General features: G+C 49.7%; 2 protein-coding genes across 2 annotated transcripts in view; both read left to right on the top strand.

The window, feature by feature from the left end:
* The first annotated feature begins 7250 nt into the window (after nt 1-7250).
* Nucleotides 7251-9658, top strand: LOC136518427 (uncharacterized). The gene is made up of 4 exons (XM_066512088.1): nt 7251-7536; nt 7645-7940; nt 8055-8447; nt 8595-9658. Exons 1-4 carry the CDS (start codon nt 7305-7307, stop codon nt 9585-9587), a joined length of 1914 nt encoding a protein of 637 aa, XP_066368185.1. The 5' UTR covers nt 7251-7304; the 3' UTR covers nt 9588-9658.
* A 746-nt stretch (nt 9659-10404) lies between these two features.
* Nucleotides 10405-13903, top strand: part of LOC136536152 (uncharacterized) — a 6714-nt gene continuing 3215 nt past the window's right edge. Inside the window, exons 1-2 of the mRNA XM_066528539.1 lie at nt 10405-10609; nt 13020-13066. Of these exons, the coding sequence (XP_066384636.1) occupies nt 10405-10609; nt 13020-13066 (252 nt within the window). The remainder of the gene's footprint in view (nt 10610-13019; nt 13067-13903) is intronic.

Here is a 13903-nt window from a genome sequence, read left to right as displayed (position 1 = left end):
TCAAAGGTTTATTCTATACACCTTAGCATCATTTTGTAGTATTTACTCTCCCACGCTTTTAATCTATGCATATGTGCGAGCTTCAAATCAAACACTCTAGCACATATGTAGGGGGAGCTAATACTACCATTTTGGATTTGTGGTACTTGTCCAAAATCATTTTCACATGGTAAAATTACTTGGGCAAGCAAAATGAATCCAAAAGAGCTTAATTTCCATATCTTTGTAGAGTTGTCATCAATTACCAAAAAGAGGGAGATTGAAAGGTCCTTATTTGGTTTTGGTAATTGAGTAACAACTTAGGTGGACTAATTGTGTTTATGTGAGATACACAGGTGATTAGTCCACAGGTACATGTGTGTGAGCAACATATGCCATGAAGGTGAAAATGGCTTGGAGATGTTGCAAAGCTCACACATGTGATGATGAAGGAGCTTAAATGCACATGAGACATGACATTGAGTCATGTGATCAAGGTGGAGAAGATCAAGACAAGACTTGGCTTGATGGACCGGTTGCAAGCGTGAGGGGCAAGTCGAAGGCTTTGGAGTGATGGACCGCGTGGCGGTAAAGCTTGAGCAAGACTTGGCGCTGATGGACGATGGTAATGGTGAAGAGCAAGTAAAGTCAAGATCGATGAACCAATATGATCACGTGATGATATAAAGTGGATCATATCATTGTTGATCGTATTGGTGCATGTGTTGCATCGACATTGGAGGAGATAGAATGGAATGCGCAAGGCAAAGGTATAACCTAGGGCATTTTATTTCACCGGTCATAGGTGTGTAGAGAAGTTTATGACCGGGTTTAGGATAGATGACCGTACTATCAAGAGGAGCAAACTTGTTTGCATATCGGTCATCTAGTGCCACTCGAGTGATCTAACTTTGCATCGTCGCTAGGATCGAGTGGCGTGGCAAGTTGAGTGGCTAACATCCTTTGGGAAATGATTGTGAAAAGCTAACACACATACACATGGTGGTGTACACTTGGTAGTGTTGGCACATTTACAAAGGAGATGGAGTTGGAGTTGATGTGGATCAACTAGGTGAAGAAACTCCACCGGCAGAGTGTCCGCCCGTAGAGTGCGGACAGTCCGATGGTGCCACCGGCGCCCTACACAGAAAAGACAGAGTCTCACTAGGTGCATCAGATGCTGGTACTAGAAGTGACCGAATGCTGGCAGGGCACGTCCGGTCAGGCTAACGCATGATGACACAGGAGCTGGAGTTTGACCAGACACTAGGCTGCGTCCAATCACGTGCGACCGGACATGTCCGGTCAAGGTCGGTATCTTACTATAAACGACCGGACGCTGAGGGTCCAGCATCCGGTTAGTTGAAGCTGCTACGTCTAGTCTAAAGATGACCGTTGAGATCGGAAGAATGTCACTGAACGCAGGTGACACGTGGCTGTCATCGGGTGACCGGACGCTGAGGTCCAGCGTCCGGTCAACACGACCGGAGCGTCCGGTCGGCCCGACTTTTGCCCAGTGAAGGGGTAACGGCTAGTTTAGCCCTTGGGGCTATAAATAGAAGTGGCCTTCAGCCATGGCTGGTGCTGAGCACCTTAGAGGACTTTGTGTCCATGCTTGAGAATGCTTAGGAGCCCTCCATCTCACATATACTTGATAGTGATCATTCGATTGTGTGAGAGAACGATTCTAGTGTGATTGCATCATGATGTTGCATCGAGTGGCACTAGGTGATCGAGTTGCAAGCCGGTGGTGCTTGTTACTCTTGGAGGTTGCCACCTCCTAGATGGCTTGGTGGTGGTCTCTGTCGAAGCCCGCAAGAAGCTTGTACGGCGCTCTGGAGAAGTGCTTTGTGAGGGGCATTGTGCTTGCCCCGTGGGAGCCACGAAGAGCAACTTTAGTAAAGCGTGTCATTGAGCTACCCTCACTTCTGGGGTAGGTTCTTGCGGCGCCCGACGTGCGGGCTTGGCGGGTGATGCCAATTAGCCACCGGACCACCAAGTGAGTGGTCGACACAACGGGGACTAGCGTGTTAGCTAACACGTGAACCTCGGGAGAAAAATCATCGTGTCAACCTTGTTCTTCCCGTTGGTTTGCATCCCTATTACACAAGCTTGTGATTACTTTCATATACATTGAGCTTGTGTTGTTGCTTTTGTAATTAGTTAGCTTGTGTAGCTTGCTAGTTACCTTCTTGCTTGTGTAGCATAGAAGTAGCTCACTTGCGTGGCTAATTTGGTTTGTGTAATCTTGTTAATCACATTGCTTAGTTTGTGTAGCTAAGTAATTACGCTCTCTAATTTGGCATTGGTTGCCTTGTTATTGAGCATTGCTAGTGAGCTTAGTTGGCTTTATGCTTTTGCTTACTAGCATGTGTAGGAGCTCCCTTGTTGCTTAAAGTACTAGTGGCATAGGTTTGTGTGACCTTGCTTCTAGAATTGGTTAGAAGAGCTCTAGCTAGCCCGGCACCTTTGTTGCTTGATTAGTATCTTTGCAAGGTGCTAGTGAACATAGATAGAGGGTGTAGTCTTGGCTAGTCTGATAGTTTTAATTTCGCACTTATTTCGGTTAGCCAACGTGATTAAGTTTTAAAAAGGACTATTCACCCCCCCTCTAGTCGCCATCTCTACCTTTTCACCGCTGAGGTTTGACAACCTCCCTAGCCTCTTCGACACAGATTCAGAGGCTGATGATGAGGAGGAGGAGCAGGAGCAGCCAGAGCTTGACCCTCACATGAGGTTGAGCTCCACCTTGTAGTCCATGAGGAGAAGCACCAGGCATGAGCGTCGCACTTCTACCACCCATCACCAAGGGAGGGCGGTGGTGTCCTCTTCCTCCTCCTCCGACGATGATGATGATGGTGGTGTGGAGGATGTTGCAGGTGCTAGTAGAGCTATTGGTGGGGATGATATCGATTGGGACACCATCCAAGAAGATGAGGAGTGAGTGTTGGTTTTTCTTCTTTTCTTCTCTTTTTGGTGCTTTATGCCTAAGGGGGAGAAATTAGAGATGGGTCAACAACTTTTTCGACGCCATGGAGAGGAGATTGCTACAACTGAAGCTTCATGTTCTTATCCGCTTAGAGTATACTTCGTTAGGTTGAGAGTTTAAGAGATGATTCAAAACTCTATTTATGTAATAATGCTACCTAAGTACTTTATATGTGTGGGATATGGACATGAATTAATATGTGCTATAGCTAGTGATAAAATTATGCTAGAATGTATATCTTTATATGTATTACATATTGTGTGGTGCCTGTTCTTATCTATGCTATTATAGCAAGCGCGGCAGTGCCGCACCCTAGAGCGGCTAATGCTATCTAAGTACTTTATATGTGTGGGATATGGACATGAATTAATCTATGCTGTAGCTGGTGATAAAATTATGCTAGATTGTATATCTTTATATGTGTTATATGATGTGTGGTGCCTATTCTTATATGTGCTGTTACAGCAAGCGCGGCAGTGCTGCACCCAGTTGTTACAGGAAAACTTGTTGTGTATGAACTGTCATTCGCATCATGACTACATACCTGACACAGTATGCAGCACCCCATAGAAGCATAGATGTAGGGAGAGCCCCATCACTTTTACTAAAATGTGAATCTTAGCTTCTTATGCTAATTTAAGAATTCAATTCTCTACTCACACATTTAGGGGGGGGCTCTACACCCATAGCTCAAAAATCTCAGTATTCATTTCATATCTTTTGTAAGCTCTAATTAGGTTGCCATCAATCACCAAAATGGGGGAGATTGAAAGTGCAATCAAGCCCTAATTGTGGGTTTTGGTGATAATGATCACGCAATTAGAGAACTAATGAGATTTATCGAGATGACAAGCAGGAAATCTATATTCGAGGATGTTACACGAAACGGAGGAGCCCCTAATTATAAATGTTGATGGCTTCAAACTCAAAGGAGGTTTAAATTCTTTTATATTTTGAATTTGAGTATAAGAAAAGTCATACTATAAAGGGGGACACAATACTTAAGCTAACATGTGCTACCAAGTGCTCAATCTTACACATACATCCTCAGTTAATCAGCCAAGACAGCCAACACGTCACTCTTACCCTTGTTGTCTGGCCTGATGCGGCACTGCCGCACTTGAGCTGCGGCACTGCCATGACTTAAGTGACCGTTGGGGCTAGGGGGTACTCATACCTTTCCCCTTCCTTCCCAATGTCTCTCTTCTCTCTCCCACTCATTTAGCTCATCCAAGAATAGAAGAGTGCCCTTATCTCTCTTCTCCATTGGTGACCTTGAGCTCTCAAGCATTCTTCCTTGATTTCCCATCAATCATTGAGAGAAAAAGGTCCTAAACTCAATTAAAGAGCAGATCATTTGATTCCCCAACTCAAAAGAGCACTTGGTTCATGTTTTGGCCAGTGGTTGTGTTTATTACTCTTGGAGCTTTGCTCCTAGCCAGCTAGAGCATCGCCCGTGGAGCTTGCCAACTTATGTGGCAGCCCCAGAAGGTTTGTAACCACCTCTTAAAGCTAGTAAATTCACCCCTCATCTCAAGAGTTGAGTCTCTTGACTTGAGAACTAGGAAGGGTTGCAAGCCTTGGTGGTGAGCTGAACCACGGGTTAAATCATCATGTCACCTTGTGCTTGATTTACATCATTTGTATTTTATATTGTTGTTGAGGTGATTTCTAGGGTTTGTGGTCGATCTACTTGTGTGTTGTGTTCCTACCACTTCCAGCTCTTAATCTGTGAATCTCATACCTGTAGGAAGCTAAGAAATTTCTTCAATTAAAGTTTACATTCAGTGATTTTGAACTGTGACTCGAAGTTGTCTGCAGGTGCAATAGTGCCGCTTTTCTGGCCCGACAGTGCCGCTGTCCGGCAATGCCGCGAGGTCAGAGCGGCAGTGCCGCAGGTAGAATTTGATGAAAGTTTAAGTGTTTGTTTTGACAGGCCTATTCACTCCCCCTCTAGGCTAACCAGAGATCCTACACCGCACCCAGAACCTTGGTCCGAAACATGTTCCGACAGGGTTTCTATTGGCCAACCGTGGTGGCTGACGCCGAGCAAATTATGCACACCTGCAAAGGGTGTTAGTACTACGCTCGTCAAACCCACCTACTAGCCCAAGCGCTCCAGATGATCTCTATCACGTGGTCGTTCGTGGTCTGGGGGCTTATTCTAGTTGAACCCCTCAAAAGAGCGCTCGGGGGCTACACGCACTTGCTTGTCGTTGTGGACAAGTTTACAAAATGGATAGAGGCTCAACCGATCTCCGTGATCAAATCTGAGCAAGACGTGCAATTTTTCCTTGACATCGTCCACCACTTTAGAGTCCTAAACTCTATCATCACAGACAACGGCACACAGTTCACCAGAAAGAAATTCCTCCGATTCTGTGATGACTACCACATTCGCATCGATTGGGCCACCGTGGCGCACCCCCACACGAATGGACAGGTTGAGCGCGCGAACGTCATGGTCTTGCAAGGCCTTAAGCCTAGGATCTTCAACCGGCTAAACAAATTTGGTGGATGATGGGTTGCGGAGCTTCTCGCGGTACTCTGGAGCTTGAGGACGACCTCCAGCCGGGCGACCGACTACACACCTTTCTTCATGGTCTACGGTTCCGAGGCGGTCCTGCCAACCGACCTTGACTACGGAGCGCCGAGGGTTAGGGCATACGACGAGGACACCATGGAACAGCTCGATAAAGCGCACGACGTTGCCCTCCTCTGCTCGGCCAAGTACCAGCAAACGTTGCGTCGGTACGACGGCCGTCGGGTGCGGGGTCGGGCCTTCAACGTCGAGAACTTGGTGCTCCGCCTCGTCCAGAGCAACAAGAACCACCAGAAGCTCTCTCCGCCGTGGGAGGGACCATACGTCATCGCGGAGGTGCTCCGACAGGGCACCTACAAGCTCAAGACCATCGACGGCAAAATCTTCATCAACGCCTAGAACATTAAACAACTACGTCGCTTTTATCCCTAGCCTATGCATGTACAACATCAACTTTGGGCATGATGGTTGGTTCAGCTGTGAGCATTGCCTCAATCATCAAAAAAAGAGAGAAAGAGATGTAATGTGGAAAGGTAGACCATGATAATTGCATGAAACATCAAACATAATTTATGCTGCAATCATCACAGCACTAGCAATTTGTCTCAAAGCAAAACATAACAGGAATAGGAAATTGTATTCATCGTTGTACATGACCAAAATAGAAACAATAAATCAAAAACCATCGGTACATGGTCTCAATCTTTATCCTACACTAAGAAATTAAACAAATATCACAGACATGGTCATATGCTCAGGTCTATTGCATAATACCTGCCTGCTCTCAAAATCCAGTGGAACCTAGTAGGTCGCAGCCTACAAAACCAAAAAAATCGCAGTTAGATTGGTAAGAGAAAAGGGGGAGAATAGTAGACCTAGGGGGGAATTGATCTTAGAACAATAGATGCAGGATAAAATCAAATAGAGTAAGGATAGAGAGGGGGGAGTAAACCACCGAGCGGACGGATCGAGGGAAAGCAGAGCTGCACCGACCGTCTGCAGGAGCTCGCGCGGAGGGGGCCAGTAGCCGCGGCCGCCGGCGCTGCTCGCCCGTGGCGCGCCGCCGCACTATGCCAACGCCACCAGCGCCGCGGGGCCCAGCTCGTGCGGGGGGAGGGGGGGCGCCCGCACAGACAGGGGAAGAGAAACGGAGTTGGAGGCAGGTGAGGGAGATATTTTCTCCTCTAACCAATCACACGTGGACACGCGGTATGCTACAATAAAGCGATGGTGGGGTAAAGGTCAACCCCAGATCGGAAAATCAATGCTATAAAGTTTTTTTTTTCTATCATGGACCGTCTGGTTGATAGCCAAAGTAACCTACTTTGATGAGAGTAGATACGACCAATTTCTGCATCTCCTGTCGCAAGATATCCTGCACTGTTCAGTTGAGATAGGATCCGCGGCCACTCGTACGATTGGCCAAGCGCTTCAGTCAAACACGTACACACGCGCGCCCTCATGCAGAGCCAATCCAACGGAAAACCCTGTGGTCTTCTCCCCGATCCTCCAGACGATGACCCGGGGATCCATCGGATCGGGTCTCGAGTCTGTTACATACAAACCGCATCGTGGAAACGACATGCACTGATCGCGTACGTCCTGCCAGTCTCTATAAAATCCAATCACTTGATAGCGGCTCCTCTTCGTCACTCTCTGCTCAACCGGTAAGTCCAGAGCACTAGATCTTCAGTTTCTTCGCCTACCTACATAGCCGCTCCTTTTCGATCTAATAAAATTCTAAATGCAGAAGATCAACTGACTGAATCCACGAAGGTTGCTGTGACGACGGCGATGACGCGCTCGACGGTGGCCACGGCGGTCGCGTGCCTAGTCTTGGCTTTCCTCCTACTGCCGTCGGCGGCGTTGGCGGCGGAGTACGTCAAGTACAAGGACGCGAAGCAGCCCATCAATGAGCGCGTGCAGGACCTCCTCAGCCGGATGACGCTCGAGGAGAAGATCGGCCAGATGTCGCAGATCGAGAGGGCCAACGCGACCGCCGAAGTCATCGAGAAGTACTTCGTTGGTCAGTAGTCGATCGTCTCGTCATCACCGGCCGGTTGGCCGGCCGGCCGGCGGCGATAGGATCCTTGTTCTGCCGTAATACTAACTCACTAATGCGGTGCGTGTGCAGGTAGCGTGCTCAGCGGCGGCGGCAGCGTGCCGGCGGAGAAGGCGTCGGCGTCAGTGTGGCAGAAGATGGTGACCAAGATGCAGAAGGCGGCGCTCAAGACCCGGCTCGGCATCCCCATCATCTACGGCATCGACGCCGTGCACGGCAACAACGACGTGTACAACGCCACCATCTTCCCCCACAACGTCGGCCTCGGCGCCACCAGGGACCCCCACCTCGTGAAGCGGATCGGGGAGGCCACGGCGCACGAGACCAGGGCCACCGGCATCCCCTACACTTTCGCGCCATGCGTCGCGGTACGTTACTACTGCTATTTCTGTCTTTCTGAACTGATAAGCCGAAAGATGAATGAATGTGCCAAGCAATGTGATACTGATCGTCGTTATGGTGTGTTTTCTGCACGCACGCAGGTGTGCCGCGACCCGAGGTGGGGTCGGTGCTACGAGAGCTTCAGCGAGGACACGAGGCTGGTGCAGCTCATGACCTCCAACATGGTGACCGGCCTGCAGGGAGACGTCCCCGCGAAGCACCCCAAGGGCGTCCCCTTCGTCGGCGGGTCCAAGAAGGTGGCCGGGTGCGCCAAGCACTTCGTCGGCGACGGCGGCACCACCCGGGGCATCAACGAGAACAACACGGCGCTTAGCTTCCACGACCTGATGCGGATCCACATGCCGCCCTACGATAACGCCGTTATCAAGGGCATCTCCTCCATCATGATCTCCTACTCCAGCTGGAACGGGGTCAAGATGCACGAGAACAAGTTCCTCATCACCGACACGCTCAAGAACAAGATGGACTTCAGGGTCAGTGTCTGTGTCTGTGTCTGTCTGATGAACAAACCAAACGTGCCCCTGTCTGTCAGTACATTTGCATTTCATGCTCAACTAGTGCTGCACTTGGATCATATCAGTAGTTCAGTACTCCTTATTAACGTAATAGCATTACTGCAGGGCTTTGTGATCACGGACTGGCAGGCTGTGGACCGCATCACGAACCCGCCGCACCAGCACTACTACCACTCCATCAAGGAGACGATCCACGCCGGCATCGACATGGTGATGATCCCGTACGACTACCCGGAGTTCGTCGCCGACCTGATCAAGCAGGTGAAGCAGGGGCAGATCATGCTGGACCGCATCAACGACGCCGTCAGCCGGATCCTCCGGGTCAAGTTCACCATGGGCCTCTTCGAGGACCCGCTCCCGGACCCGCGCCTCACCAAGGAGCTCGGCGCGCAGGAGCACCGGGCGCTCGCGCGGGAGGCCGTCCGCAAGTCGCTCGTGCTGCTCAAGAACAGCAAGAAGGGGCAGACGAAGCCGATGCTGCCGCTGGACAAGAAGGCCAAGAAGGTCCTCGTCGCCGGCAGCCACGCCCACGACCTGGGCAGCCAGTGCGGCGGCTGGACCATCACGTGGCAGGGCGAGAGCGGCAACAACCTCACCGGCGTCGGCACCACGATCCTGGAGGCCATCAAGAAGGCGGTGGACAAGAAGACGACGGTGGACTACGTGGAGCGCCCGGACAAGGACGACCTGAGCAAGAGCGCCAACGACTACGAGTACGCCGTGGTGGCGGTGGGCGAGCCGCCGTACGCCGAGACGGCCGGCGACAACAAGAACCTGACCATCCCGTCGCCGGGGACCGAGGTGATCAAGGACGTGTGCGGGCTCGTCAAGTGCGTCGTGCTCATCGTGTCGGGCCGCCCGCTTGTGCTGCAGCCGTACGTGGACTACATGGACGCGCTCGTCGCGGCGTGGCTGCCCGGCACGGAGGCGCAGGGCATCACCGACGTGCTGTTCGGGGACTTCGGGTTCACGGGGAAGCTGCCGCGGACGTGGTTCAAGTCCGTGGACCAGCTGCCCATGAACTACGGCGACAAGCGGTACGACGCGTTGTTCCCGTTCGGATTCGGGCTCACCACCAAGGCCGCGGGGCACAATTAGCAATCACACTCTCTTTTTGCTCTTTTTCGGTGTGTGTTGAAATTGTTAGTGCGAACGGAAAATAAGCATAATTTTTTTTGGTAGAGGATACCCAGAGCATGGCAACTCTGGTATTCAAGGAAACAGATAATTAGGTTTCACTCACTACGTCAACTAAGAGCACTTACCAGGAAAAATAGAAGAATCTTCACCATTATCATCATGGTTTCCATCATCATCAGCGTTGTCCTCAGAAACGGGAATAGACTTTTCTAGGTAATAATCCTTAGGTGTTAGGTGTAGTTAGGAAATTAAGATTGATAAAATAATTGGTTTCGATGTGACGCCCTTGTCTATTTTTAGTTAGTTGTGCTATTCAAAGGTAACGTACCAAGAGCATCTTCAAGAGTTCCATATTTCCCTTCCTAATTCTTGTTTTTAGTAAGATGAGAAAAAAAAAACATCTCTAACAGCTCCTAATATACGTCATGTTCGCTTAGCTTATAAGTCGTACTTTGTCAGCCAACGAACAATATCTTTCACTCACAACAAATCAGCCGACAGTACTTTCAGCCATGGCTTATCAGCCAAGCGAACAGGGCAATATCCTCCTAAACTTTTAGTGCTTGGAAAAAAACCCACATCTGCGTAAAGTTACGCGCACTCTCTGTCGCGCGTATCCTTCTTCCCCGCGCTTTCTCCTCTTTGGCGCGGTAGTTTCTGGCACGACTCGTCTTCTTCGCGCCAAAGCGCGCCGTCCAGGGGAGGCTGTCGTCGCCGCCGCTGACCTTGGGACGACTGGAGGAGGTACGTAATCCATCGATCTTTGCTTCTTGCCATGGCCGATGGTTTGTTTGTTGCCGCCGCGTCGTCCATGCTGCCCGAGAGGAAAGCGTCGTACAGACCAGGGCGTCGTTTCTGGCCGCGCGTCGCACGGCAAGAAGCCAGCGGAGAGGAAAGCGGCGTCGGCCACGATGCACAGGCGCCCGAAGATGTGGCCTTGCTGAGGGGCCAGGACTTCTCGGTGGCTGCCATTGCTGCTGGTACAGATGCGTTATTTGGTGGTCACCATAGCGATACTAGGCGCGGCTGTGGCCTGCAAAGGCCATCTGTGGCCTGTCGAGGAGAATCTGAAGTGCTGCTGGGCGGCTGCTGCTGCTACCGGCCGGCTTTGCTTGCATGCTACTGTTGCTGAATGCTACTACTACTACATGGCCGGCTGCTGCTGATGGCTAGCTGCTCCTGCTACTACTAGATGGCCGGCTGGGAGGTGCTGGAGCGAGAGCTGGGGTGGCCGGGCGTGCCTGCCTGCCACCGGCTGGAACTGCAGGACTAGGGCATGACCAAGGAAGAAGGCGGCGGCGGTGTGGGTATGCGTGAGCACAAAGACTTTCGCGTGAAAAAAAAGGCCAAATGGGACTAAATTTTGATTTTTTAGAGTGAAATATTAGGTATTATTGGAGATGGACTTTTTTTTTTCTCCTAATATATTTTTTGGAGTTTGAAAACATGGAGTTTTTAGAAGAAAAATTTAGAAAACTCTTGATGCTCAAACATCCGTGGTCCGTATGTGCACATACAGCACTACTGACTCACGCATTGCACGTTTTTCGTCTTTGGTGATTGTGACCATCCAATTGTCGGTCGCCTGGATGCGCATATCGGACCATGTGTGCATTTTCTTTTGGATAAGGGACCATGTGTGCATTGATCTTCTCAAAATGATATACAATTTTAAGCATGTGATCTTGCATTCGAGGCCTTCTTGGGTTGAGATCATTAAGCAGATAAGGTTCATTTGGTGACTCTCTTTGATACTTGAATCGAACCATTTGTGTTGTGTGTTCCCGTTATTTGTCAACGTACTTGAAAACACAAGGCCTATACAGAAACGGGTTTATATTAGACACAAACCAGCACATTAGTACATGAATATGAATATAATTGCTACTAATTGAGTATAAAAATATGTAGTAAGCGCGACATCCGTGTGCCCTTGTATGACGATAAAATGTATATCAATTGTCCATGAGATCTTATAATGTTGCAGTGCAGCGTTTTTAATTTGAAGCTATCTCGATGTTGGAACTCGGAATAGTTGATGCATTATTTAGATGTACAAATACTGATTTACATGTATAAATTGTTTTAATGTCAATATAAGGATCGAACAATCCTAAAAAAAGTTGGATTGAAAAAAAATGTTCAACTAAATGTCATAGGTATTGTCTCTATTAAATTCTCATGTAAATTTTGTATTCAATGGACACCTATGAAAAATATTATGATTTTTATGGTGACTCAAAAGGTAATTTATATAGACCTCCTTTTTTAAGCCTGAGATTGGAGCACCTATGAAAATGTTATCGTTTTTATGGTGACTCAAAATTATCCATATGGACCACTCGTCCACTAAGACGGTGATACATTATTTCTACCCGCCTGGCGGAGTAATCAAGTCTGTGAGAAATTACATATATGCCCCTAAAAGGTGTAATCATTGCACCTCGGGAAAAGAGAAAGTAGAAAAAGACAAGTGAAGTTAGTTTGTCTTATATCTAGAGGTACATTTATTTTAGGAAAATAATTAAACTCAAGAAGTGCACTTAATATGGGACGGAGGGAGTATGTCTAGATGCATAGTGAAATCAATGTATCTATAAAATCTAAAACGTCTTATAATTTAGAATAGAGAGATTATATTTTCTAGAAAACTGTATATTGTCCTTTTAAATTTAAAATATGCATACAAAAAAATTAAAGGAAAAAGCGCGGCACGCCAGCTGGGCCACGCATGGGCTCCTTGCCTTGCTACTTGCCTGGTTGGCCTGTCCCATTCTTCCACCTTTTTACAAGACGGATCATGGAACCAACCACCAAACGACGGGAGAGGCCCATTCCTTGGTGGCCCATACTTTGAGGCCTTTCCATTTTTCAACCTGGAATGTTCTCTCGGTCCCCGGACTCGGCGGCTCGCGCGTGCTGCCGCGGCGTGCACCCGGGCCGCCTCCCGCGACCGTGGTCCGCGAGCTGCAGCCCTGTAGCAGCAGGCCGCCGATGGAGATCACGAGATGGCCGTGCCGTTGCCGTGAGAGTATCTCACTGCCGTGCCGAGGGCGTCGTCCGTCGTGTAATCTAGCGCTGGGCCGGCCGGCTGCTACACGCGATTCCATGGCATTGTCATGATGGCAACCGAGTGACGGCCAAAGTCGCTTGTCGTGACTGTCATGAGGAGCAATGGTCGAGTCTCATGCTGATGATGCTGGCCTAGGACAAGCATTTTTCCTGTTCTTTGTTGGTTCTCTGATCCGTCGATGTACTGGACGGACACGGACCCAGCTGCAAGCAACAAATCAGTGTAGCAGTGCCGGAACTGTAGCAATACGGACACTCTTGGCTGGCTCTGGCTCATGTAGTTATATGTGCTGTGTCTCTGCACGGTGTGTTTTGTAGAATCGGTCGCGGCAGTCACAGGACAGCCAAGTGGAAACAAATCCTTGGTAAGTAGGAGTACTAGATGAATCCTGGGTGGAGAGCAAGTAATCAACCGCTTGATTTGGCCTGCCCGGCCGGTTCAGCGTGTTAGCCGCTGTCGCGCTCTTATGGCGCCGGCACGCACGGCATCCCCTAGGTCACGGCCAGCATTAAACAGCCTTTCGGTTGGGGTTGAAACGATCATGAATTATTACTACTAACTGCTATTCTAGCTGAAAATTTATGATTATTTACGACCAAGCGAACAGGCCGAAACTTTGGAACAGCACCAGCAGCTGCGCCTGCACGCGTCATGCGTGCAATGCACCGGCCGGCCGGGCACGCAGGCAGGCGCAGGCAAGGCAAGGCAAGGCCATCCTTTCCTACGCAGTACGACGCGTTTAAAAACCGTGGCGCCCACCCGCTGCCTCTGCCTGCCCCAGATCAGATCACGCCACTTCTCTGAACAACAACCAGGACGAGATCTGATCTGCCCGCCGGTAAAATTTCCTGGCGCATCGCTGCTTGGAGCCGGGCCGGCCGTGCGCTCCCGTGCAACGTACCGTACCCGTGGTGGACTGGTGGTGCGCTGCTCTGTGTTCCAGGCTAGCCGTAGCCGCCCTAGCTGGAGGGGGGGCCGGCCCTGCATGTGCGGCTGTTTACTTCACCCAACAGGTGCGCTGCTACTGTCACACGCCGTAAGCTCTAATGTTCTACTGTATACTGTACTGTGTGTAGTCGGTAGTCCAACACAGTAGAGTACAACTTGTTCCGTTTCACCTCCCCGTTCCGTCGTTTCTGCTGCATCTTTGTCCCCGTTCCGTTTCCGTTCCATGTGGCTAGCTGCACCGCAGGCTGTGACG

Source organism: Miscanthus floridulus, chromosome 2 (genome assembly GCF_019320115.1).
Source record: "Miscanthus floridulus cultivar M001 chromosome 2, ASM1932011v1, whole genome shotgun sequence".
NCBI lineage: Eukaryota > Viridiplantae > Streptophyta > Magnoliopsida > Poales > Poaceae > Miscanthus > Miscanthus floridulus.
Note: the sequence above shows the minus strand (reverse complement) of the source record. Positions and strands in the feature narration are given on the sequence as shown.

Coding starts and splice junctions, on each gene's coding strand:
- LOC136518427 (XM_066512088.1), top strand. CDS start 7,305: ATGACGCGCTCGACGGTGGCCACGGCGGTCGCGTGCCTAGTCTTGGCT. Junction 7,537..7,644: donor CATCGAGAAGTACTTCGTTG/GTCAGTAGTCGA, acceptor GTGCGTGTGCAG/GTAGCGTGCTCAGCGGCGGC. Junction 7,941..8,054: donor CTTTCGCGCCATGCGTCGCG/GTACGTTACTAC, acceptor GCACGCACGCAG/GTGTGCCGCGACCCGAGGTG.